At 42.6% G+C, this 26,049-nt stretch overlaps 1 protein-coding gene across 4 annotated transcripts in view; it reads right to left on the bottom strand.

Annotated features, from left to right (window-relative positions):
- The window catches only part of dbt (dihydrolipoamide branched chain transacylase E2), a 32,558-nt gene extending 12,742 nt beyond the window's left edge, over positions 1 to 19,816 (bottom strand). Inside the window, exons 1-5 of one of the 4 annotated variants that reach the window (XM_052011636.1) lie at positions 19,692 to 19,770; positions 18,559 to 18,685; positions 15,341 to 15,461; positions 15,171 to 15,246; positions 8,675 to 8,856 (exon numbers count right to left, since the gene is read on the bottom strand). In XM_052011636.1, the coding sequence (XP_051867596.1) occupies positions 8,675 to 8,856; positions 15,171 to 15,246; positions 15,341 to 15,461; positions 18,559 to 18,564 (385 nt within the window). In that variant the 5' untranslated portion in view covers positions 18,565 to 18,685; positions 19,692 to 19,770. Of the gene's footprint in view, positions 1 to 8,674; positions 8,857 to 15,170; positions 15,247 to 15,340; positions 15,462 to 15,586; positions 15,635 to 18,558; positions 18,686 to 19,691 lie in introns of those variants that run through there. The other 3 variants (XM_052011637.1, XM_052011635.1, XM_052011638.1) reach the window with 3 other exon arrangements.
- Positions 19,817 to 26,049: the final 6,233 nt, after the last annotated feature.

Here is a 26,049-nt window from a genome sequence, read left to right as displayed (position 1 = left end):
ATTCTTGATGAAGCATTGCTAGACATAAAATGCAAATAATAGCTGGACTGGGAAAACCAGACACTAAAATCAAAACTAAACACTTACAAATTAAAAAGTAATATGCCTGTTCTGTTTCCTACAGCCGACATTGCAAAGTCAAACAAAATCCAAGAAACAAATTTCATACTTTATACTCCAGCTTTCAATTTTTTAATCAAATTTGACAATTTATTAAAAGAAAATTTTTAAAAAATTAGTGTTATAACAGCAAATACTCTCAGGGCAGCCAATTGGAAATGTACTAGAGCCTGGACCAAAAAAAATACAAGTTGCAGCGAAATACCAAAGCAGTGGATATAATGGAGCTTCATTAAACTGCAACTAACTACTCCTTCCACTCTTGAATAATGTAGTAGTTTTGCTACAACATTTACAATCATATCCTGCAAAAGCAGTTATACCAAGTTACACAGTCCAATTGATCTGGCAACAATCACAATAGCAGTTATTGTTCTGGTGGGTGAGTAGGATGTGCATGACAGCAGATCAAAATCACCTGTAATGGGCACATTGTAGAAACACTGCCATGACACCACTTATCACAGCCACTAAAGAAAGGCTCTTTGTGTCAAAAACCTCCAGTGGAACAGATGTTATTAGTGGTTACAATCTCTGCTTGGATGCTTCTTCCAATGCCCTTACTGAGCCAGAACATTGGTTGCTATGATACATCTCTTTACTGACAAAAAATCCAATTTAAAGGACTATTTAAGCAGCTTCAGCTTTTGAAGACCTTTACCACCACACAAAAAGTATTCTAGACATAGAGCCAGCCAAATCTTTGGCTACATTCCTCAGCAAAGGCAATATGCTGCATTCAAAGGAGGGAGAAATATTTCCCATCCTGGTAGAATGAACAAACATGACAGGATAAGACCTACTCACACTACGGCTGACAACAGACATTGGGTAGATTGAAGCATATAGTCGTGTTCAGATCTGTCTGAGAATAAAAAGATGATGATGATGATGATATTTTAAAAAAAATTACATTGTGAGTGTTGACCCCATAAAAAGGTGAGTCTGGGAATTTAATAATGGAAAAAACAGGAGATGGCAGATATACAACTATTTTGCACCTTCACTGTACAGGATACAAGCAACATCCCAGAAATAAACGGAAATCTGGAACTGGAAGGGAGAAACTCAAGAAAACTATAATTACCAGGAAAGTGGTACTGAGCAAATTTTTGGAGCTGCAGGCTGATGAGTCTCTGTGTCCTGATGGACTTCATCCTTGAATCTTATAAAGTGACTAGTGAGTTGGTTGATTAGCTTCAATTATCCAAAATTCCCCAGATTCAGGGGAAGGTTCACTAGACTGGAAAATAACAAATGCAACTCCTTCATTAAAAAGGGAAGGAGAAAGCAGAAAACTACAGGTTACTTAATTTTGCATATGCCATTGGAAAAAAACATTAGCAACTATTATTAAATACTTTATGGCAGGGCACATTAAAAAAACTTCAAAGTAATCACACAAAGTCAACGTGGCTTTGTGAAAAGGAAATCATAATTGATCAATTTAATGGAGTTCTTTGAAGAAGTAACATGTTCTATGGACAACGGGGAACTGTGGATGTATTATACTTTGATTGTTAGAAGGCATTTAATTTGCATCAAAGATTGTTGTGGAACATACTTATATGGATAGAAGATTGGCTGGATAACAGAAAACAGAAAGAGTTAGCAAGATGGAACAAGCAGTGTGGAACAGGTATGTGGAATGGGCCCAACTGTGCTGGGGCCTCAATATTTTATTTCTTACATAACGGCTTGGATGAAGGCACCGAAGTTATAGCTCCAAAATTTGCTGATGGTACAAAGATAGGTAGGAAAGTGTTGTGAGGAGGACATAAGGAGGTTACAAAGGCAATATAGATAGGTTAAGTGAGTAGGCAAAAATCTGGCAGTGGAATATGTGGGAAATGTAAAATTCTCCATTGGTAGAAAAATAATAAAGAAGCACTTTATCCAAATAGTGAGACTTGCAGAGCTTTGAGATGCAACAGAATCTGAGTGTTCCACTCCATGTTTTGCAAAAGGCTACTATACAGGTACAGCTAGTAATTAGGAAAGCTAACAAAGTGTTGTTGTTTATTGTTTGGGAAGTGACTACAAAAGTAGGGAGGTGCACTGGTGAGATCACATCTGGAGTATGCGTATAGTATTGGTGTCCTTTTTTTTTTAAAAAAGGATGCAAATCTGTTGGGAATAGTTTAGTAGTTTATTAGACTAAGACCTGGATTAGGTAGGTTGTCTCGTGAGGAATGATGGAAAGGCTAGATGTGTACCTGCTAGAGTTTAGAAAAGTGAGGGGGAACTTGATCAAAATAAAAAAAGATCCCAAGGGTCCTGAACAGGGTGAATGTGGAGAAGATGTTCCTATTGTGAGACAATCTGGACCTAAGGGTCACTGTTTAAAAATAAGGAATGGCCCAGTTAGGACAGAAATGAAACAAAGTCTTTTCTCTCAGAAGATTGTGTCTTTGGATTTCTATTCCTCAGAGGACCATGGAAGCAGTCTCTGAATATTTTTAAGGCAAAGGTAGATTTACTTGAGAAAGAATTCAGTGAAAGGTTACTGTGGATAGTTGGGAATGTTTACAGTCAGATAAGCCATGATTTTAATAAATGGAACAGGAGACTTCACTCAGATTTCACTCAGCAGGAGATGAGACTCAGAGCAAGAGGCTAAAGTTTCAAGCAGGTAAGTCTCAGGACGTTGATTTCACTCAGCAGGACCCTACAATTGGCACATCTGCAAATTGTTAGTTAATTTTGGAAGGAAAAATAGACGATCAGATTATTATTTAAATGGTGAAAGATTGCAGCATGCTGTTGTGCAGAGGGACTTGGGAGTGCTTGTGCATGAATCGCAAAAGGTTGGTTTGCAGGTGCAACAGGTTATCAAGAAGGCAAATGGAATGTTGGCCTTCATTGCTAGAGGGATTGAATTTAAGAGCAGGGAGGTTATACTGCAACTGTACAGGGTACTGGTGAAGCCGCACATGGAGTACTGTGTGCAGTTCTGGTCTCCTTACTTGAGGAAAGATATACCAGCTACGGAGGCGGTGCAGAGGAGGTTCACCAGGTTGATTCTGGAGACCAGGGGGTTTGCCTATGAGAAGAGATTGAGTCGCCTGGGACTATACTCACTGGAATTCAGAAGAATAAGAGGGGATATTATAGAAACATATAAAATTATGAAAGGGATAGATAAGATAGATGCAGGAAGGTTGTTTCCACTGGTAGGTGAGACTAGAATGAAGGGACATAGCCTCAAGATTTGGGGGAATAGATTTAGGACAGGGATGAGGAGAAACTGCTTTTCCCAGAGAGTAGGGAATCTGTGGAATTCTCTGCCCAGGGAAGCAGTAGAGGCCACCTCATTAAATATATTTAAGACACGGTTAGATAGATTTTTGCATAGTGGGGGAATTAAGGGTTATGGGGAAAATGAAGGCAAGTGGATCTGAGTCCAGGGCCAGATCAGCCACGATCTTATTGAATGGCGGAGCAGACTGGGTTAAGTGGAGTGGCCATTGTGTGAGTGGACAGTGTTACGGTGAGGAGCTGAGGCTTTGGCTCAAGAGGTTTCGGTATGAAGAGGTGGAATAAGTAGCCCAAATCTGGAGAGTGACAGCAGCTCTTTAGGAAAAATGGCTTCTGAGAGAAGGCATAGGAAGGAACAGGTAAGGTTTTCATTTTATTTTGTTGTTATCATTAAGGCATAGGAAGGAACAGGTAAGGTTTTCATTTTATTTTGTTGTTATCATTGATTTGGCTTTGGTTCAGGAGGCTCTGGTGAGCAGAGGCTATGGTGAGGTTCAGGTAAGGTCTTTATTTTCCTCTCTCTTATTCCATAGTTGGAGCAGTGAAATGGCGATCAGAGCAGCGGTATGCTCCTCTTGTAGGATGTGGGAAGTCAGGTAGACCGCCAGTGTCCCTGATGACTACACCTGCAGGAAGTGCATTTGGCTACAGCTCATTACTGACTGTGTTAGGGAGCTGGAGCTGGATGAACTCTGGATCATTTGGGAAACTGAGGAGATGATAGACTGAAGTCACAGGGAGGCAGGATGCAGGTAGCTGGGTGACCATCAGGAGCGGGAAAGGGGAAAGGTAGTCAGTGCAGGGTACCCTGTGGCTGTTCCCCTCAATAACAGGTATATTGTTTTGAATTCTGTTGGGGAGAATGCCCTACCAGAGGAAAGCCACAGTGGCCAGGTCTCTGGCACTGAGTCTGGCTCTGAGGCTCAGAAGGGAAAAGAGTTGGGGGGGCGGGGTGGGTGGTGGGTAGGAATGCAATAGTGATAGAGGATTCATTGGTTAGGGGAAAAGATAAGAGATTCTGCGGACAAGAATGAGACTCCTGGATGGTATGTTGCCTTTTAAGTGCCAGGGTCAGACATCTTGGATTCAGTCCACAGCATTCTTAAGGGGGAGGGTGAGCAGCCAGAAGTCATGGTACACATCGGTACCAATGTCATAGGCAGAAAGGGTGATGAGGTCCTGCAAAATGAGTTCAGGGAATGAGGTGCCAAGTTAAAAGACAGGACCTCCAGGGTGGTGATCTCAGGATTGCTACCTGTGCCACATGCTAGTGAGGCAAGAAATAGGAAGATAGTGCAGTTCAACATGTGGCTAAGGAGATGGTGCAGCACGGAGGGCTTCAGAGTTTTGGATCATTGGGCTCTCTTCCAGGGCAGGTGGGACCTGTACAAATGGGACGGTTTGCACCCGAACTGGAGGGGGGCCAATATCCTTGCAGGAAGGTTTGCTGGTGCTGCTTTGGGGGGGGGGGGGGGGGCGGTGCGGGTTTAAACTAGTGTTGCAGAAGGGTGGGAACCAGAGTGTGGAAGTGCAGCAACTGGAGTGGCTGTGGGGAAAGTAGATGTACAGCCTATAAGCGAAGACAGAAATCGACTGGTTGAAGAGCATGGTGGGACTAATGTTCTGAGATGCGTCTATTCCAATGCAAGGGGTATTGTAGGTAAGGCAGATGAACTTAGAGCATGGATCAGTACGTGGAATTATGATGTTGTAGCTATTAGTGAGACTTGGTTGCAGGAGGGGCAGGACTGGCAGCTCAATGTTCCAGGGTTCCGATGTTTTAGATATGACAGAGAGGGAGGTTTTAAAGGGGGAGGGGTGGCATTACTCATCAGGGAAAATGTCACAGCAGTGCTCAGAAAGGACATGCTGGAGGGCTCGTCTACTGAGGCAACATGGGTGGAACTGAGGAATAAGAAAGGGATGACCATGTTAACGGGACTATACTATAGACCTCCCAGTAGTCAGTGGGATTTAGAGAAACAAATTTGTAGAGAGATAGCAGACAGTTGCAAAACAAAAGGTGAGTTGTGATAGTAGGTGATTTTAACTTTCCACATATTGACTGGGACTCCCATACTGTAAAGGGATTGGATGGGATAGAGTTTATCAAATTTGTTCAGAAAAGTTTCCTTAATCAATATGTAGAGGTCCCAACCAGAGCGAGCGTGATGCTGGATCTCCTCTTAGAGGACGAGACAGGGCAGGTGACAGAAGTGTGTGTAGGGAAACACTTTGGATCCAGTGACCATAATTCCATTTGTTTCAAGATAATTATGGAGAAGGATAGGGCTGGTCCTCTGATTGAGATTCTAAATTGGAATAAGGCCAATTTTGATGGCATCAAAGGGGATCTGGCAGGCGTGGATTGGGATAGGCTGTTTTCCAGCAAAGAGATGCTTGGTAAGTGGGAGGCTTTCAAAAGTGAAATATTGAGAGTGCAGAAACCATATGTTCCTGTTGGAATAAAAGGCAAGGCTAGCAGATTTATGGAACCTTGGTTAGAGGGATATTGAGGCCCCAGTAAAGAAAAAGGCGGTGCATATCAGGTATAGGCAGTTAGGATCAAATGAGGTGCTTGACGAATATAAGAAATGAAAGAGAACACTCAAGAGAGAAATCAGGAGGGCAAAAAGAGGACAAGAGGTTGCTCTGGCAGACAGGGTGAAAGAGAATCCCAAGGGTTTCTATCTCTATGTTAAGAGCAAAAGAGTAGCAAGGGAGCAAGGGACAAAATTGTTCCTCTTGAAGATCAGCATGATATGCATGGAGCTGAGAGAGATGGGGGAGATCTTAAATGATTTTTTTTTGCATCTGTATTTACTCTGGAGACAGACATAGAGACTATAGAACTAAGGCAAAAGAGTAGTGAGGTCATGGACCGTATCTGGATTACAGAAGAGGAGGTGTTGGCTGTGTTGAGGTGAATTAAGGTGGATAAATCCCCAGGGTCTGACAAGGTGTCCCCACAGACCTTGTGGGAGGCTAGTGCAGAAATTGCAGGCGCCCTGGCAGAGACGTTTAAAATGTCCTTAGCCGTGGGTAAGATGCTGGAGGACTGGAGGATAGCTAATGTCGTTCCGTTGTTCAAGAAAGGCTCGAAGAATAAACCGGGAAGTTATAGGCAGGTGAGCCTGACGTCAGTTGTGGGTAAATTATTGGAAGAAATTCTAAGGGACTGGATACAAGTACTTGGATAGATAGGGCCTGATTAGGGATAGTCAACATGGCTTTGTGTGTGGTATGTCATGTCTAACCAAACTTAGAGTTTTTCTGAGGAGGTTACCAATAAGGTCGATGAGAGAAAGGTGGTGGACATTATCTACATGGACTTCAGTGTGGACCTTAGACAAAGTCCTGCAAGGGAGGCTCCTCCAGAAGGTTAAGTTGCTTGGCATTCAGGATGAGGTAGCCAACTGGATTCAACATTGGCTTAACAGGAGAAGCCAGAGAGTGGTAGTAAGTGGTTGTCTCTTCTGGAGGCCTCTGACAAGTGATGTGCCGCAGGGATCGGTGTTGGGTCTGTTGTTGTTTATCATCTGTATTAATGATTTAGATGATAAGGTGGTAAACTGGATCAGCAAATTTGCGGATGACACCAAGATAGGGAGCAAGAAAGGCTATCAAAGCTTGCAGCGTGATCTTGACCAGCTAGAAAAATGGGCTGAAAAATAGTTGATGGAATTTAATGCAGACAAGTATGAGGTGATGCATTTTGGGAGGACAAACCAGGGTAGGATTTGAACAGTGAATGGTAGGGTTCTGAGGTGTGCAGTAGAATAGAGGGACCTGGGAATACAGGTCCATAGTTCCTTGAAAGTGGTGTCACAGGTAGACAGGGTTGTAAAGAGAGCTTTTGGCACTTTGGCCTTCATAAATCGGGGCACTGAGTACAGCAGTTGGGATGTTATGTTGAAGTTGTATAAGACGTTGGCAAATGGATTTCACCTTGGATAAGCATAAAGTGATATATCAAACCAGGGGAGGATTTAGAAAGTGAATGGCAGAGCACTGATGAGTGTTGTGAAACAGAGGGACCTGGGAGTACAAGTGCACAGTTCACTGAAAGCAGCACAGAGGTGCAAAGGGACGTGGGAGTCCTAGGTCAGGATTCCCTCAAGGTTAACTTGTAGGGTGAGTCAGTAGTAAAGGCAGCAAATTTCGAGAGGACTAGAAATATAAAAACAAGGATGTACTGCTGAGGCTTTATAAGGCAATGGTCAGACTGCATTTGGAATATTGTGAGCATTTTTGGGTCCTGAAGAGGGACCAGAGGAGAGTCACAAGAATGATCCCAGGAATGAAAGGCTAAACATACGAGGAGTATTTGATGTCTCTGGGCCTGTACTTGAGGTTCAGAAGGATGAGGGGGGGGATCTCATAGAAACCTGCCAGATACTGAAAGGCCTGGATAGAGTGGGCATGGAGAGGATGTTTCCAGTAGTGGGAGAATCTAGGATCCGAGAACACAGCTCAGAATAAAGGGATGTCCCTTTGAAACTGAGATGAAGAATTTCTTCCACCAGAGAGTGGTGAATCTGTGGAATTCATTGTCACAGAGGGCTGTGGAAGCAAAGTTACTGGATGTATTTAAGGCAGAGATTGATAAGTTCTTGATTGGTTAGGGGGTTAAGGGTTACAGGGAGAAGGTGGGAGAATGGTGTTGAGAGGGAAAAATAAATCAGCCATGATTGAATGGTGGAGCAAACTCAATGGGCCGAATGGCCCAATTCTGCTCCTACACCTGATGGTCTAAGATGTTCAAATTAATATTAATGGAATTATACTTCATGATTTGAAAATTTACAAGTCTGCAAACAACCTTCTGTGATCTAAGGAAAACAATTAGTTTCTCCAGTCTAGCAACATGACCGTAATTACCACATCAGGTATCAATCCAGTATATCTCTGCAATCTCTCCAAGGCTTGTAGATGCTTCTTAGAAAAACAATTATATATAATTGGGCAGTACTCCAGCTGAGGCCTAACAATTATTTACATACAGGTAAAAAAAAATCCTTGCCTTTGCATTTTATGCTTCAAAGCCAAGGATCCCATTTATTTCGAGAAATAATCTTCCTGCATGCATTGATGCCCTCAAAGATTGACACATATGTACCTTTGACTTCTGTTGGTACTATTCGTTTTGAATTATACTAATCTATTTATATTGTCACTCATCTTCCATCCTTCCAAATTAGAGGTTGCATGTACATTCCACTGAAATCAAACATTTTTAGATGAATAATCTGTGGTGACCAACTTCTCCCCTACACCAGTCTTAAGTTTGATGTACCTTTTACAGCTTCTGTTTCTATATCAATGAGTGGTTTGCCCACATAAGCAGTGTCATCCACATTGTAATAAATTTTTCGAACCACACCATCATATCGGCTGGTTATTGTAACTGATGCTTTGTCACTCTGGACTTCACAGATGCTGTCAAACTGTGATACTGTGTCTCCTACCTTTACGTACCTGTAAGGATCAGAGAAAAGAAGTCACGACAAGATATTAGAACACACAGTTATATCAAATGTGTAATCACTTAGGAATAAAAGCTTCGTGGAAAATGTGTTCAAACTGGCTACAAAGTTAAAAGACAGAACTAGATGAAGCTGGAAAATAGTCTCAAGCAGAACTACTGACATTCCTCAATCAGTACCGGCAGATTTTTTTTCAGCAGTGCTTCACCTGTGACTTTCCCTAAATGCAGGCCATTGGTAAAGTGCTAGGGCGTCTGCCCACTGAAGTTGCACTAGAGTTCATTCACCAGAAATGAGAGGAGTAGTTGAAGGGACAAGTGCAAGTGTAAGGTAATTTACATATTTTTGAATTAATTGAGTTTGCTTTAATTATAGGTATTTTAATTTGTACATTTTTTAACATTATTAAAGTGTATCTGCTTGATTTTTAAGTTTCTGAAGCTTCTTCAATATTTCAATGTATTAGGATTTTAATCATTAATTGCCCTGAATAACTTTGACAGCCTGTCGTCAAGGATTTTTTCAGCAGATCTGTGGGCAGGGCTTGTACTGACTCACTCATGTAATGTTATCCAAGGCCTTGCCACTGCACAGAGTCTTGCTAATGTTGGATCTGGATGGCTTCAAGCAACAACTCAACACTGGCAGATCCAGAAAAATCTGCAAAACGCAACATAAGCAAGCAACAAGCTGACAAAGTGGTTTAATAAAGGAAAAGGCTTCTAATATTGCCAAAAATAGTAAGTGAGAGAACTGGGAGGATTTAAGAATGCACAAAGAATTGTCCAATAAATCGATAGAGATAAAAACAGAATGAAAGAAAATTGGCAACAGACAGAAAAATGAGTGTAATGTTTGCTGATGATACAAAACCAGCTGGGAAAGTAAGCTATGAGAAGCAGACAGAGGACCCAATGATGGATGCAGGGATAAAAGCAGCAACAAGCTTGGGTACGGAGCAGGCCTGCAGCAGTGTTGGAGCACTACATCCACTTCATTTTAGATAACTGCCCACACCCTGGCTAATCATCTTGCCTTCCCCTCCCCTCCACCCCCATGGTGCATAACCAAGAAGAAATTAGTGAGTGTGTGCGTGCTTCCCTTAGAGTGAGAAGTTACAATGAAGGAAGAAGAAATGGTAGAAACATTAGCAAATGTAGTGCATCTTTCACTCTAGAGATGGCACAGCACAGTTAAGAAATAGTGGAGACCCAAGGAATTTAAGGAGATATTTATTGATAAATAAATAGCACTGGACACATTTAATGAGGTAAAAGCTCACAAATTCCTTGAATCCAATGACGTGCATTCCAGTCTTTTAAACTAAATGCTGCAGAGATAATGAAATGTACTGGTTTTAATGTTCCAGTATTCTTCAGGTTTGAGATTGGTCTCCACAGAGTGTACTTTGCTATATCCCAATCTTATAGGATATGTCATTCATGAAAGGAGGGACAGTAGAGTTAGCCCAATATCTGTGGCAAATGAAATACTAACGCAAGTATACTAAGGATGTGGTAACATGCACTTATGTAATCAAAACATAATTGGGCATAGTCACACAATTTATGAAGAGGATTCTGTGTTTATACATGTGTTAGATATTCTGAGGCCATAGGTAAAGGGAACCAGGAAGTAGTGTGTTTGGATTTTGAGAGGTATTCAATGAGTCAAACTAGAAGTTGCTATATAACATTAGTGCTCATGGGACTGAGGTGTAATATGATACATTGAGGACTGATTAAGATACAAAACTAGTTGGAAGTAATGGTACATTTTTAACTTGTCAGGCTGCAACCACAGATCCCCCAAAGATCAATGCTTGAGCCTCAATTAGAGTTGGAGTGATAAAGCAATACATCATAGATAAAGGTCCTTCAGCCCAACAAATCTATGCCAACCACAGTGCCCACCCAGCTAGTCCTAATTTCCTGTGTTCGGCCCATATCACTCTAAGCCCTGCCCCTGCATGTACCTATCCAAGTGCTGCTTAAATAATACTATTGTACCTGCCTCAACCACTTCCACGGGCAGCTCGTCCCATATACTCACCACCCTCTGTGTGGAAAAAATTGCCCCTCAGGTCCCTTTTAAATCTTTCCCCTCTCACCCCAAATCTATGCCCTGTAGTTTTGGACTCCCCTACCCTGGGGAAAAGACTGTTATTATCCACCTTATCTACCTCTCATAATTTTAAACACTTCTATAAGGTCATCTCTCATTCTCCTACATCCCAAGGAATAAAGACCTAGCCTGGCCAACCTCTCCCTATAACTTGGGCCCCCTAGTCCTGGTAACGTCCTCATCGATCTTTTCTGCACTCTTTCCAGTTTAACCATGTCTTTCCTATAAGGGGGTGACCAAAACTGTACAACTGCTTAAAGTTCATATCAATGATTGAGAATAATGTTAAACAGCCAGGTAGGAAAGTAAGCTGTGAGAAGGGGATAGAGGGCACAGGATGGATGCTGGGATTAAAGAAGCAATGAACCTGGGAATGGAGCAGGCATGCAGCAGTGTTGGAGTTCTGTCACTTCATGTTTTAGATAACTGCCCACACCCTGACTAATCATCTCTTCTCCCTCTGATGATCATACACAACGTACAGGTAAGTTGTGGCTGGCCAAATTTTTCCACCAAATTAACCCGTAAGTGCCACCCAAAAATGCAACCTTATACCCACCTAATATTTAACCTCATTCATGGGAAAAAGATATGGAGAGAACAAACAAAGCACATGACTTAATAGGAAAAGGAACAAGAGAACAGCAACAAAAAGATGAGACAGTCAGGAGAGCAAGAGTGAAACTGCATGTTCTGAGTTACATAAGCAAAAATACTGAAGATCCATGACAATATAAACTAGTTTCAGAACTTCATTTTATAAAACTAAACTTCTGCATCACAATCATTCACTGACATTAGTTTTAAGCTTTGTTTTAATCTTCAAAAGAACCTTCGATCAATAAAAGCTAAAAGCATTGTGCTGCAATGTTTTCCCTGCATCTGTAATCACAGCCAGCAGCTTTGACTGGATCCTTCTCTCTTTCACCATATCCCACCAGCCTGCAACTCTGGAATGCTCGGTCCTTCATTAGTAACCCACCACATTCTCCATGTCTTGGTGCCTTTGCAGTTCTGGCATGCCTAATGATAAGCCACCAATTGGGTCATCCTGCTCTAAATGGAAAAAGTAACCATATAAGGAACATGGAGTTATTACATAGAAATAGGAAGAGGGGGAAAAAAAAGAGGGAAAGAACTATGAAGCCATGAGGTCAACAGAGAACAAAAGGAGAGTATGCCAAGTATGCAAACATGATCAAGGGAGCAGGAAGGTGAGGTGAGAGAGAACAGAAAAAGGTCAGAGAAACAAAAGAGGTGACAGAAAAGACTCACCTACACTAAATTAAGGACACTGCAATACAGAATAGCTCCATCTCACTTCATCACTACTGGCACCAGAATCTCTATCAATGTCATTTTGGTCCTAAGAACAGCGACATTCTTCCTGATTATCTACTATGCACATGTCATTAATGCATCCAAAGGCCCACAGTCATGCCTCTTCGTTCATGAAATCCTGGTTGGTTTCCACTCCTTTGCAAAACTGCATTGCTTCTCCATCATTCAACTACCTTAATTTACCATTCTTTACAACCTCCTCCTACTCTGATATGACAGACATTTAAGCAGCTCTTAGAAAGGTACATGAATATGCAGAGAATGGAGGGATATGGACATCGTGCAGGCAGAAGGAATTAGTTTAATTAGGCATCATTAGCTTAACTAGTTTGGGACAACATCGTGTGCCGAAGGGTGTGTTCCTGTGCTGTACTGTTCCATGTACGCCATTAGCATATTCTCTGTTTCAAACAAAGGCCTCTTCCCTATGCACCTTGTTTGATCTTCACTGACAAAACCTTTGGCTATCCTGGCTCTATGTCCTGGAATATTTTACAACCCCCATTTTCCCATCTCTTATTCTCCCTGAAAACACCTTCCCATCCTTTCTTTAGTCCAACTGCATCCAGCATTTTTCTTGTTCAGTAAGCACTTTTCTTTCAGTTAATTGACTTACTACTTATACTACAGGAAAAGAAAAAAAAATCCAGGTTGTCTTTGTAACATAATGTTGGGCTACATAAACCAAGTGAGTTTTAGTTAATATTTTCACACTGCACTTAAATCAGTTTCAGCCAGTGCATACTTGGAACAGCCATTTTAATAGCCATTTGCATCAGAGTGGGGAGAACACCATTAGCTGTTATGCCAATTCTGCTACAAAAATATTGGTGAACATTGAAATAAAAAAAAAAGCTGGAAACATTCAGCAGATCAGGCAGCATTTGTAGAGAAACAAATAGGGTTTGTCCAAGTTTCTGCCAAGTGTTTCCAGCATTTTCTCTTTTTAATTCAGATTTCCAGCATGTACACTTTTCCAAAAAAAACTTTCTGATAATTCGGATGTAGAATGCAGCACGAATTAGGCTCAGCTGTGCTCACTAACTGGATTCAGACAAAAAAAAAACAAAAATAGTTTGAGTGGTTCATTTGGCCAGTCACACCTATATCATAAGTTAATAAGATCACAGTTGAGTTTTTAACTCAGTGCTACTTTTCTGCATTAACCTCATGTCCCTTGATTTCTTTAATATCCAAAAATCTTTTGATCTCTATCTTGAATATACTCTGGGGGCACATCATCCTTAAATCTAGCCTGTCAGACCCCATAATAATTATGCATGTTTCAATGAGGTCACTTCGTAATCTTCCCATTCAAAAATTGTCAAAAGGGATAAAACTCTGGTTATAGTTCCACAATCAAGATTGCCCAAATAGTCCAGTAGTTGTTAGGTTATAGCCCCATCTAGCGACCTTTTGCAATTCCCAAACAACGAACTTGTAGTACTCAAGTTCCTGATGTAATACACTTTTTATTACTCTATTTCAAGAGTTTTATTTTATTTAACTTTGTAAAGCAGCAGTCACATTGCAGTATTCCGTTAGCTTCCTCGTGGTTGTAAACTGGATCTGTCTGGCTGCCAGAAGTTTTACATCTAGTATGTGTTTTTCATACTGTGTTGTTACAGATATAAAACAACATATAAAGCTTGCCTTCTTGCCTACCGGCACCAATCCCTTTTGTGTTCTCCTTATAACCTACTTTTTAAACTACAGAAATTGCATATGTAGTTCTGCCTTTTTCAGTTTTCCATGCTTCCACTTATCTGTTCTTCTGAGGAAATTCAAAGTTAAAGACAAACTCCAAACCAAGTTGAAGAACTATAGCCCATAATGCAGTAGATCAATGTTGAAAAAAGTAAGAGCATTTGAGGAATCAACAATTGGTATAGAGGAAAACAAAGCCTGTGTTTTAAACTGTAAGATTACAGTAGGAAGGAAAGAGTAAAGAAGTGTTGAATGTTGCTTTCAAAAAAACTAGTTGGAATGTAATGAGGAAGAGCAAGTAGAGTCAACAGCTGTCAAGAATTTATATCCTGTCCAGGTGTCAAAAAAAATGTAGAAATAGTCTTGCTCTCTGCACAAAGTATGCAAAATGGTTTACAACATTCAGAAGTAATTTTTTTCTTTTTACATACATTAGAGTGACTTCATTTCAGTTACTGCAAGCTACTCTGTTTGTTAGGCAGTATTCCAGGTCTGAGGAGCCACGTCAGGAATTCATATGTAATTTTGACTGATACTAATGCAGCACTGAATCTCATGAGATAATAGCTTTTGGGACGAATATTAGAGCGGAGATGTTAATCATAAGGTACCATTTCGAGAAGAAAAATAAATTATTCTGATAGTTGATCCAACATTCTTCCTTCAACCAAAAAACATTACAGTGGCTGCGTGTCAAAAGCACACTTACAATAGTGAAACACTTTGGTTCATTCACCTTAAGCCATGAAAGAAATTATATAAAATGCAAGTCCATCTTTCTTTAAAACAGTCACCTCGTTTCTATTTGTGGGATTTTGTTGTGTATAAAGCACCGTTTATCTGTCCAGCAAAATAATTCATTGGATTGAAGGAAATGATGAGGCACAATTCAAATGCAATAGTCTTTTAAACAAAAATTACTTCATCAAATTACATGGTCTATATTAAGTTGCACTCTTAGCAATTTTGTTATACAAAACAATACAAATGAAGAGATGCACTCTTACATTGTAAAATATATCCTGGTCAGTAATAAACCAATAAATCAATTTTATGAACAAAAGATTTGTTGACTGGGCCATAGCAATTCTGCAACACAAATCATCCTTAAATCATAATCTGGAATCAACTCACCATTCTTTCACATTAACTTCTGTAATCCCTTCTCCAATATCAGAAAGTTTAAACTGAACAACTTGGCCATTAACAGCTGTAAAAATAAGTAAAAAGGTCAGTCAACAGTCAACACAATTAGTCTGCTTGAACTATGAATTCAAAGAGAGACTAGTAAACCTTTCAGTTACCAGCAGAGGTTCTTAAAAATCTCGACTGTACGCCGACTCGAATAGATGACTTGTTAAATATGGGATATTCTGGCTTCATAAAATGGCCATTACTACAACATCTATAGTGGTGCACACATACCTGGCAGAGAAACAGAGACAATTAACAGATGTAACAATATAGACTTCAATGGCAGTTTTGCAATTATAAGACTTAACAATCTTTAAGAAACGGGATAGGGAAAATTGAGAAATTTTTACATTTACAATTCAAAACTTCATCTTATGCTCTTCACAGAGAAGTGGCCCATTATTCATAACTTCTGTTATTTCTGTTGCTGAATGACAGGAAACAAAAATAGTGTTATTAGGAGGGACAACTATTGCCTCGAGTAGCAGTGAACCCTATTCATTAGCTAATGGTCTGCCAAGACAGCATCAGTTATGGTTTAATTCCAAGAGCAACACTTGACTCAAACTAGTGGCCAAAGGTCAAAGTTAGAAGGTCAAAGAAGTCACCTTCCTGTAAGGACATATTTCTATGTGTATGATGGGTGGATGCGTCTGTGAGCTTTACTATCACTGACCCAACCAATCATTACATATCACAAATTTTGTTAACTGTGTTCTTACAATTTTTTTTTGAAAAAGTGAATGCCTTTAAAGTACAAAGCAGCTAGAAGCTCCACCCATTCCCCTCTTTTACTATGCAATATGAAACAGTAACATAATGAAAACACAGGTGAAACACACTTTAAGCATTCTGGCATGCTCCATTTCTTTAGTATGCAACAGAGATGGTGTCTATATCATAAATTGTGCTTTTCCATTATGCTAAATTTGGTTTTCACTAAAATGAAACCAACGCTGCTGTATGTAGAATTTAACCTAAATAGTGTACTAGTTATGTCACCGATAGAATTTAGTTGTCCGTGCTCCACCCCACTAGACTTTGTTTTTTCTTATTCTCCTTCAAACTCAACACATAATTAACCCCAACTCCCCCCCCCATCTAATCATGCACACCCATTTCACAGCAACTCCAGCATGCATCAGCACCCTGCATCTCTCAGCCCCATACTGTTAAAATGACCTCAGTGCAAGTGCAGGGGTTTTACTGGATCTGCAGAAGCAGATACAGACCATCCTGTCTCCAGAGGGAAATATTTATTGGGGGTCTGGGAACTCTGAGTCAACTCAGTCAACATCCCAACAAAATAGGGATGGATGGTTAATCCTGCTAAGACCCCAACAAATCCATTCCCACCTTTGCCATGTGTGCCCATCAACAGCCCCCTCTGATGAAAATTAATTAATTGCTTCTTTCTCCACATCAGTTCCTGACCTGTTGACTATTTCCAGAGCTTTCATTTCATGTGCTGATTGAATAAAATATGAAAACAAGTATAAAGAGGGCCAAGAAAAACAAACAGCCAAGGAAACAAGGTGGAGATGTACTTTCCAATCATTCAGACAGGACAAAAGATGAAGGATAATCTTAAATATTTTTAACTTTGTAATTATTGAAAAATCAAGGCTTAATGTGGAGAACCTATGTTCAAATAGGAGACACAAGGAAGAATGATGATTTCAATAGTGCCTGTGAATACTCATTTTGATAAATACTTGCATACAATTATAATAAGTACAAGCAATAAGCTAAACTGCTGGAGGAACTCAGTGGATCAGGCAGCATCTGTGCAGTCGAATTGACAGTTGATATTTTGGGTCAAGGTTCTCGATCCAAAATGCCGACTGTCCATTTTCCTCCACAGATGCTGCCTGGCCCACTGGGTTCTGCCAGCAGTTTGTTTTTTGCTCCAGATACCAGCATCTGCAGTCTCGTGTCTCTATTAAAATTACAAGATGCATTCAAGGCAAGCATTTCTGAAATTACAGCCAGTAAGGATCAGCAAACAACAGAAGCTGTGACATTTTAAGCGACATGGTATCCAAAAATCTAGCTGTACAATTAAAAGACTCCAAGCAACTTGTGCAGTTTTTTTTAAATCAACACTTAGCCTTGATTGATATTTAAAATTATTGCTGGGAAGTTCAGCGAATCACAGCAAAACATTGCAGAATTTCAAAGATTCACTACTTCCACTATCTTGTACTTGTTATTTGCCTTCATAATATTGTCTTTGGATACTTATGAAAGTAAGATTTTTCTAAAGGACATGCAAGGATAAAGGGAAATTTGTCAAATTTGGTGCTGTTTAAGATGTTAAAAGACTGAGTGAAATTATAGAGGTGTGCAGCCTTGGATATCAACTTCCAGCGTCTCAAAGAGTCAACGTTTTATTGATACTCAAAATAACTGTGATGGTGTGTCACTATTGGTTGTGTATTTTGAAGCTGTCAATCTACCCAAGAGAGTTACAAGCTCTTAACCGCATGTCACTACCACATAAATATAGGTAACATGAATGGTGAGTCAGGAAATGGGGAATTTGGGAGAACACACACTAGTCCTCATCGAGGGATCAGCAGTGGAAAGGGTGAGCAGCTTCAAATTCCTGGGCTTCAACATCTCAGAGGATCTATCCTGGGCCCAACACATCGATGCAGTCATGAAGAAGGCACGCCAGCTGCTCTATTTTGTAAGGAGTTTGAGGAGATTTAGTATATCACCAAAGACTCTTGCAAATTTCTATGGATTTATGGTGGAGAGCATTCTGACTGGTTGCACCACAGCCTGGTACAGAAGCTCCAATGCACAGGATTGCAAGAGGCTGCAGAGTTTTGTAGACTCAGCCAGCTCCACCACGGGCACAACCCTCCCCACCCGAGGACATCTTCAAGGGGCAGTGCCTCAAGAAGGCAATGCCTCAAGAAGCTGGCATCTGTCACTAAAGACCCACACCATCCAGAATATGTCTTCTTCTCGTTACTACCATGAGGGAGGTGGTACAGGAACCTGAAGACCCGCACTCAACAATTTAGGAACGGCTTCTTCCCCTTCGTCATCAGATTTCTGAACAGTCCATGAACATTACATCATTATTCCTTTTTTTTTGCACTTTTTATTTTGTAATTTATAGTAATTTTGTCTTTGCACTGTACTGCTGTCACAAAACAACAAATTTCATGACATACAAGTCAGTGATAATTTACCTGATTCTGTTGGAAACGTACATTCCCTTCTCCTGCTCCAGTACAAGAACATAACACATCAGAAAGTGAGTTGTGGTTTTAGTGTTTTTAAATTATCTTAATTAAATGCTTTGATGATTTACCTGCATCAATATTTGCACAATATAAAATGGAAAGATATTTAACTGCCAGACCTCAAATCGTGATTCCAAATCAGTTGACCTTCAATGTTATTCAACAGTCCCCTGTTCCACTGTGCAATCACACATGCTGTAGTGCAAACATTGAAATGTGGTTAGTTAATGGAGGGGTAAAGGGCAACTGCTGCATTTATTTTTTTGCAGCTGGTTGAATATCACATATTTTCCTAAAGGTTTAATCTAACCAGTGTTCAATATGAATTATAAAGTTAATGCAAAACAAAACTGCTTAATCAGTTAACTTAATGTGTTTCTTCGGTCAGTGTTTGTCCCATCCATCTCAGTAAAAACTCCACATTCAAACACTAATCGTTTCCAGCCACTTGAATGACCTCCTGTGATGACAAATTATGCAGCTTGACAATTTTTCTTCATGTATCTATTGTTCTGACCATTTAACCTGTTACTCCTTCCTGCAATTATTACAATTCCTGTTATCATCCCCATATTTCATTGGTTCTTCATTTTATCACAATCACAATAGATCAGCATACAGGGACCAAAGGAATAGAGTAATCTTGCACCTGCACCATATAAAGGAATGCAATTGTCCAAAAGCTGAAAATGCAATACTCAACAACGAAATCTTAACATAACACCGTACAGATTAGTTTAAATGAACTTAAAGCAATGTAGCCAATAAGGTGAAGTTGAGACAGTCATTTGCACAGCATAATAGATCATAATGGAATTAAAGCACTAACAACTTTACTAAACGTCAGTTGCCACGGATTTTACAAAATGAGTTCTCTCCGATCAGAGACGTTGGCTGATTCGGGTCTTATTCTTAGTTAATGTACAAACGAAGCCAACTACTGTGCAGTGACAGCGCCAGCTCCAGCTCCAGCTCCAGACCCATGATACCATCACGGGGGCCGCCCCAAGCACTGGAGACCCCGGCACCAGGAGGAACCAGGTCAAACCCGGAGTTTGCCCACCGACACAACTAAATTCCCACTTAGTGGAACAGCCGCTGGAGGGAAGCGCGGCACTGAGCCGCGGGCCTCACGCCTCCACTCAACGTGGATTCCGCCGCCACCGATGGACACTGCCTTCTCTCACACCGCGGGCTGTACCTGTCGGAGCGGCGTCCTCCCGCTGGAAAGCCTCAACCCCTCGCCCCGCAGCACGGCCATAACAGCCCGCATGGTCGCCATTTTACCCGGAACTGACCTCAGCGCGCCACACATGAAGGATACGTCGCCACACGTCTGGGGGCAACGGGAGAAGCTGAGGCGTCGCTGCAGACAGGGCGGGGGGAGGGTCGTCTGTCTGCTCCTGTGTCCCTTCTGCACTTTACGCTGGGTCTCGCTGTGAGGCTGACTGGAAGCTCTCTGCACTTTACACAATGTTCTTCTCCACTTTGAGCGGTATTGGTTTATTATTGTCACTTGTACTGAGGTACAGTGGAAAGCTTGTCTTTTAAACGGATCGTACAGGTCAATTCATTACACAGTGCAGTTACATTGAGTTAGTACAGAGTGCATTGATGTAGTACAGGTAAAAACAGTAACAGTACAGAGTAAAGTGTCACAGCTACAGAGAAAGTGCAGTGCAATAAGGTGCAAGGTCACAACAAGGTAGATCATGAGGCCACAGTAGAGGCTATCCTTAAGTCTGGTGGTACGTGCGCTCAGGCTCCTGTATCTTCTACCTGATGGAAGAGGAGAGAAGAGAGAATGTCCCGGGTGGGTGGGGTCTTTGATTATGCTGGCTGCTACACCAAGACAGAGTCCAAGGAGGGGAGGCTGGTGTCTGTGATGCGCTGGGCTGTGTCCACAACTCTCTGCAGCTTCTTGCGGTCCTGGGCAGAGCAGTTGCCGTACCAAGCCCTGATACATCCAGATAGGATGCTTTCTATGGTGCATCGGTAAAAGTTGGTGAGAGTCAAAAGGGACAAACCAAATTTCTTTAGCCTCCTGAGGAAGTAGAGGCGCTGGTGAGCTTTCTTGGCTATGGCATCTACGTGATTTGACCAGGACAGGCTGTTGGTGATGTTCACTCCCAGGAACTTGAAGCTCTCAACCCTCTTGACCTCAGCACCATTGATGTAGACAAGTACATGTACAACACCCCCTTTCCTGAAGTCAATGACCAGCTCTTTTGTTGACATTGAGGGAAAGGTTGTTGTCATGACACCATTCCACTAAGCTCTCTATCTCCTTCCTGTACTCCGACTCATCGCTGTTTGAGATACGGCCTACTACGGTGGTATCATCTGCAAACTTGTAGATGGAGTTAGAGCAGAATCTGGCCACACAGTCGTGGGTGTGTAGGGAGTAGAGTAGAAGGCTGAGGACGCAGCCTTGTGGGGCACCAGTGTTGAGAATAATCGTGCCGGAGGTATTGCTGCCTATCCTCACTGATTGTGGTCTGTTTGTTAGAAAGTCAAGGATCCAGTTACAGAGGGAGGTGTTGAGTCCTAGGTCTCAGAGTTTGGTGACAAGCTTGCTTGGAACTATAGTATTGAAGGCAGAGCTGTAGTCAATAAACAATAGTCTAACGTATGTGTCTTTACTGTCTAGGTGCTCCAGAGCTGAGTGTAGGGCCAGGGAGATGGCATCCGCTATAGACCTGTTTCGCCGATAGGCGAATTGCAATGGGTCCAGGTTGTCTGGTAGGCTGGAGTTGATGTGTGCCATGACCAACCTCTCAGAGCACTTCGTGATGGTGGATGTCAGAGCCACTGGTTGGTAGTCATTGAGGCACGTTACCTTGCTTTTCTTTGGTACCAGGATGATAGTGGTGGTACCGGGATGATAGTGGTCATGGGTTAGGGGGTTTTCCAAGAGTCAGTGGGGCATGTTCCAAAATTTCGATGAGGATTTGACTGCGTAGTTGAAACTTCTCCTTTGTCCAGCTGGCAATCTCTTCCCGTGACGAGGCTCAGCACAGAATGTCTATTTCAGGAGCCGCAGGAGTCTGCGGATGATGGAATCTGGAGCAACGCCAAAAGCGCTGGAGGAACTCAGCGGTTCGGGCAGCATCTGTGGAGGGAAATGGACGGTCGACGTTTCAGGCGGAGACCCTTCATCTGGACTGCAGTCGACTGTCCACTTCCCTCCGCAGATGCTGCCTGACCCGCTGTGTTCCTCCAGCGCATTTTGTGTTGCTTCTGTTTCAGGAGCCTGGTGTTGGGCATGTGAACAATGTGGTCCCTGTGCGATGAAGCCAACTGAGTGTGATTAGGACCTAGATCTGGGGATATTGGCATGGGAGAGGATGCTGATGTTGGTTCCCATAATTTCGTATGCCATTTGGAAGATAAAGCAGAGACAAGTTGTTGGAATATTGTGTGCAGTTTTGGTCGCCCAACTACAGAAGGGATGTCATTAAGCAGAAAAGATTCACGAGGATGTTACCAGGATGGAGGGCTTGAGTTATAAGGAGAGGCTGGGATGTTTTTCCTTGGAGTGTAGGAGGTTGAGGGGTTATCTTATAGATGTATATAAAATCATTAAAGGGCATCGATATGGTGGATGGTCACAGTCTTTTTCCCAGGGTAGAGGAGTCTAAAACTAGAGGGTGTAGGCTTAAGGTGAGAGTGGAAAGATTTAAAAGGGATCTGAGGGGCAACCTTTTCACTCAGAGGGTGGTGGATATATGGAATGAGCTGTCAGAGGAAGCTGTGGGTACAATTAAAATGTTCAAAAGACATTTGGGCTGGTACATGAATAGAAATGGCTAAGAGGGATATAGACCAAATGCAGGCAAAAGGGATGAGCTCAGATAGACACTTTGGTTGGAATGGACAAGTTGGGCTGAAGGAACTCAGCAGGTCAGGCAGCATCTATGGAGGGGAACAAACAGTCAATGTTTTGGGTTGAGACTGGAGAGGAAGAGGGCAGAAGCCAGAATAAAAAGGGAGGGGGAGGAGCACAAGCTGGCAGGTGACAGGTGAGTCCAGGTGAGAGGGGATGAAAGGGAGTGATGTAAGAAGCTGAGAGGTGATAGGTGGAAGAGGCAGAGGGCTGAAGAAGAAGGAATCTGGAAGGAGAGGACAGTAGACCATGGAATAAAGGGAAGGAGTTGGGGAATAGGAGGGAGGTGATAGGCAGATCGTGAGGGCAGGGGAAGGGAAAGGGAAGGGGTGAAGGGGCCACAGGAATGAGGGAAAACAAAGAGGGGAGGACGTTACTGGAAGTTAGAGAAATTGATGTTGATGCCGTCAGGTTGAATCCTACCAAGGCAGGATATGAGGTGTTGCTCCTCCAGCCTGCGTCTGGCCTCAACGTGGCAGTAGAGGAGGCCGTGGATAGATATATTGGTATGGGAATGGGAAGTGGAATTAAAGTGGCTGGCCACCGGGAGATCCTGGCCGATGTGACAGACGGAGTGAAGGTGCTCGACAAAGCGGTCATCCAACCTGCGTTGGGTCTCACCGGTGTAAAGGAGGCCACACCGGGAGCACCAGATGCAATAAGTGACACCCTCGGATTCACGGGTGAAATGGTGCCTCACCTGGAAGGACTGTCTAGGGCCCTGAATAGTGGTGAGGGAGGACATGTAGGGACAGGTGTAGCACTTTGCACGGTTGCAGGGATAAGTGCCGGGAGGGTCATTGGTGGGGAGGGACGAGTGGGCAAGGGAGTCGCAGAGAGAGCGATCCCTGCGGAAATCAGGGCAGGGGAGGGGAAGATGTGCCTGGTGGTGGGATCCATTGGAGCTAGCGGAAGTTGTGGAGAATGATGTGTTGGATGTGGAGGCTCATGGGGTGGTAGGTGAGGACAAGGGAACCCCGTCCCTGTTATGTTAGGGTGGGAGTGATGGAGTGAGGGCAGGTGTACGGGAAATGGAAGAGATGCGGGTGAGGGCTGCATTGATAGTGGTAGAAGGGAAACCCTGTTTACTGAAAAAGAAGAGGACATCTCTGATGTCCTGGAATGGAAAGCCTCATCATGAGAACAGATGCGGTGGAGGCAGAGGAACTGAGAGAACGGGATGGCATCCTTACAAGTGACAGGGTGGGAAGAGGTATAGTCAAGGTAACTGTGGAAGTCAGTGAGTTTGTAAAAGATGTCAGTGGATAATCTGTCTCTGGAGATGGAGACAGATGAAGAAAGGGGAGAGAGGTGTTGGAGATGGACCAAGTAAATTTGAGGGCAGGGTGGAAGTTGGAGGCAAAATTGATGAAATTGATGAGCTCAGTATGGGTGCAGGAGATAAGTGATAAGATATCTTTATTAGGCGCGTGTACATCGAAACACACAGTGAAATGCATCTTTTGCGTAGAGTGTTCTGGGGGCAGTCCACAAGTGTCGCCATGCCAACATACCATGCCCACAACTTCCTAACCTGTACATCTTTGGAATGTGGGAGGAAACTGGAGCACCCGGAGGACACCCACTCGGTCACGGGGAGAACATACAAACTCCTTACAGACAGCAGTCGGAATTGAACCCGGGCCACTGGCAACTAACCAGTACACTACTGTGCCTGGAAGCAGCACCAATGCAGTCGTCAATGTAGTGGAGAAAGAGTTAGGCCTGTTTCTGAGTTCTGTAACTCTATGACTCTGTGACAACATTAGTGATATTTTTCAAATGTCAGATGCCTTGAGGTACCTACTATAGGTAGCCCAAGCATAAAGGAGAGCAGGAATCACTGCTGAGTAGACCATGAGTTTGTGCCAGGTCTGAGGTCTTGTCAGACACTGAATGCTATTGTGAATTTCATTATCAATCCCTGCCTTTACTGAGTGGCGGCTCCCAATCTATGAAAAGTGGTCCATGTTTTTCAGAGTGGCACCACGAACCTTTATCGTCAGAGGGTGGTGTTGTGCAGCAGAAGTAGCTTGGGAAAAGGCCTCTCTCGTGGATGTTGAGTGTAAGGCCCACTCTCCAGATTGCTTCAGAGTCTGAATCAACCATGGCCTCTGTGCATGTGTAAGCACAAGTATTATCTGCATACTGCATCTCGACTAGTAGTATTCAGGCATCAGTACCTCCAGGGCCATCTAAGGACCAAATCTGGGAAAAGGAAGAGATAGCAAAAGAGAAGAGATGACATAATGGGAATAATCTTCAAGAAAGGGAATGTTGATTATGAGTGTAAGAAGACGTGGTGTCTTCCTGCTCTCTAATACAAAGAAGTAATTTCCAGAGTCCTCCTCAACAACCTCCTGCATTGGCAAAAGAGTAGCTCCCCAAACTGCGGTATGGGTTCTGTCCATTTAGAAGTACGTTGGATGTGTGCAATGGAAGTACAATGGATGTGTACAACTTCACTGTGTGACAACTGCAAGGAAAATGCAGGTAGCAGTGTCAACACTTTACATGGACTTTGTTGAATTTATTAAATCCTTTGGCTCCAACAAAGGGAGAGACTGTGCAGCACTCTCCTCAAATTCAGTTGCTCACTGTAATACATCCCCAACTTATGTTTGCTTCATGATGGTATGCAAGCTACATTCCAACCAATGCATCTGTCACAGTGCCAAAGTCAGTGTGGACTGGTGTCATGCTGTCATTCACATAAACCGCTTTACAATCTTTTTCACCATGGTGTTGCACCTTGCCTCCAACAACCTTCCTGCAGGAGTGGAGCTAATCTTCAAACTCTGGCAGCTACTGCTGGGTGCATAGGTCACCCAACAGGACGGAATCCCAACAACGGTACAAATGGGATAGCAGCCCAATTCGGTGCTCTCAGCACTATGGCACTCCCACACCAGCACATGGTGCATTAAACAGGATGGAACTGGAACACCAGCAAGCTGTGCATCTGGCAGTAATGGCATCCCAAAAACCAGCACATTGTGCACCTAGCAGAATAGCCCCTCAACACCAGCACACTGCACCTAAGAGGCTGGCATCCCACAGCAGGGCCCTATGCACCTAACACTAACACACCCATCACTTCTAGAACTGTGCACACAGCAGGATAGAATTCTGACATCGGGGCACTGCATATGCAGCAATAAAGCACCCTAACACCAGAAGACTGTGCACCCAACAGCAGGGCACCCCAACATCAGCATGCAATGTACCCAGTATTATTAGCACATCAACATTAGAACATTTTGTACTAGCAGGATGGCAACCTAGCACACTGTACATCCAACAGGATGGCACTCCAGCACTATCACTATCACACAGTTCATTTAGCAGGATAGCAGCTCAACACCAGGGTATCGTATACCCAGTGTAATTGGTTTATTGTTGTCACATGTATCAAGATACAGTGAAAAGCTTTTATTTGCAAGCCATCCTGACAAATCATTTCATACATAAGTACATCAAGGTAGTACAAAAGAAAAAAACAAACAATGCAGAATGTAGTGTTATAGTTACAGAGAAAGTGCAGTGCAGATAGACAAATAAAGTGCAAGGGCCATGATGACACAAATTGAGAGATCAAGAGTTCATCTTTATCATATAAAAGGTCTATTCAAGAGTCCAATAACAGTGGGATGGAAACTGTCCTTGAGCCTGT

The sequence above is a fragment of the Pristis pectinata genome, chromosome 3, assembly GCF_009764475.1.
Source record: "Pristis pectinata isolate sPriPec2 chromosome 3, sPriPec2.1.pri, whole genome shotgun sequence".
NCBI classification, from domain to species: domain Eukaryota; kingdom Metazoa; phylum Chordata; class Chondrichthyes; order Rhinopristiformes; family Pristidae; genus Pristis; species Pristis pectinata.
Note: the sequence above shows the minus strand (reverse complement) of the source record. Positions and strands in the feature narration are given on the sequence as shown.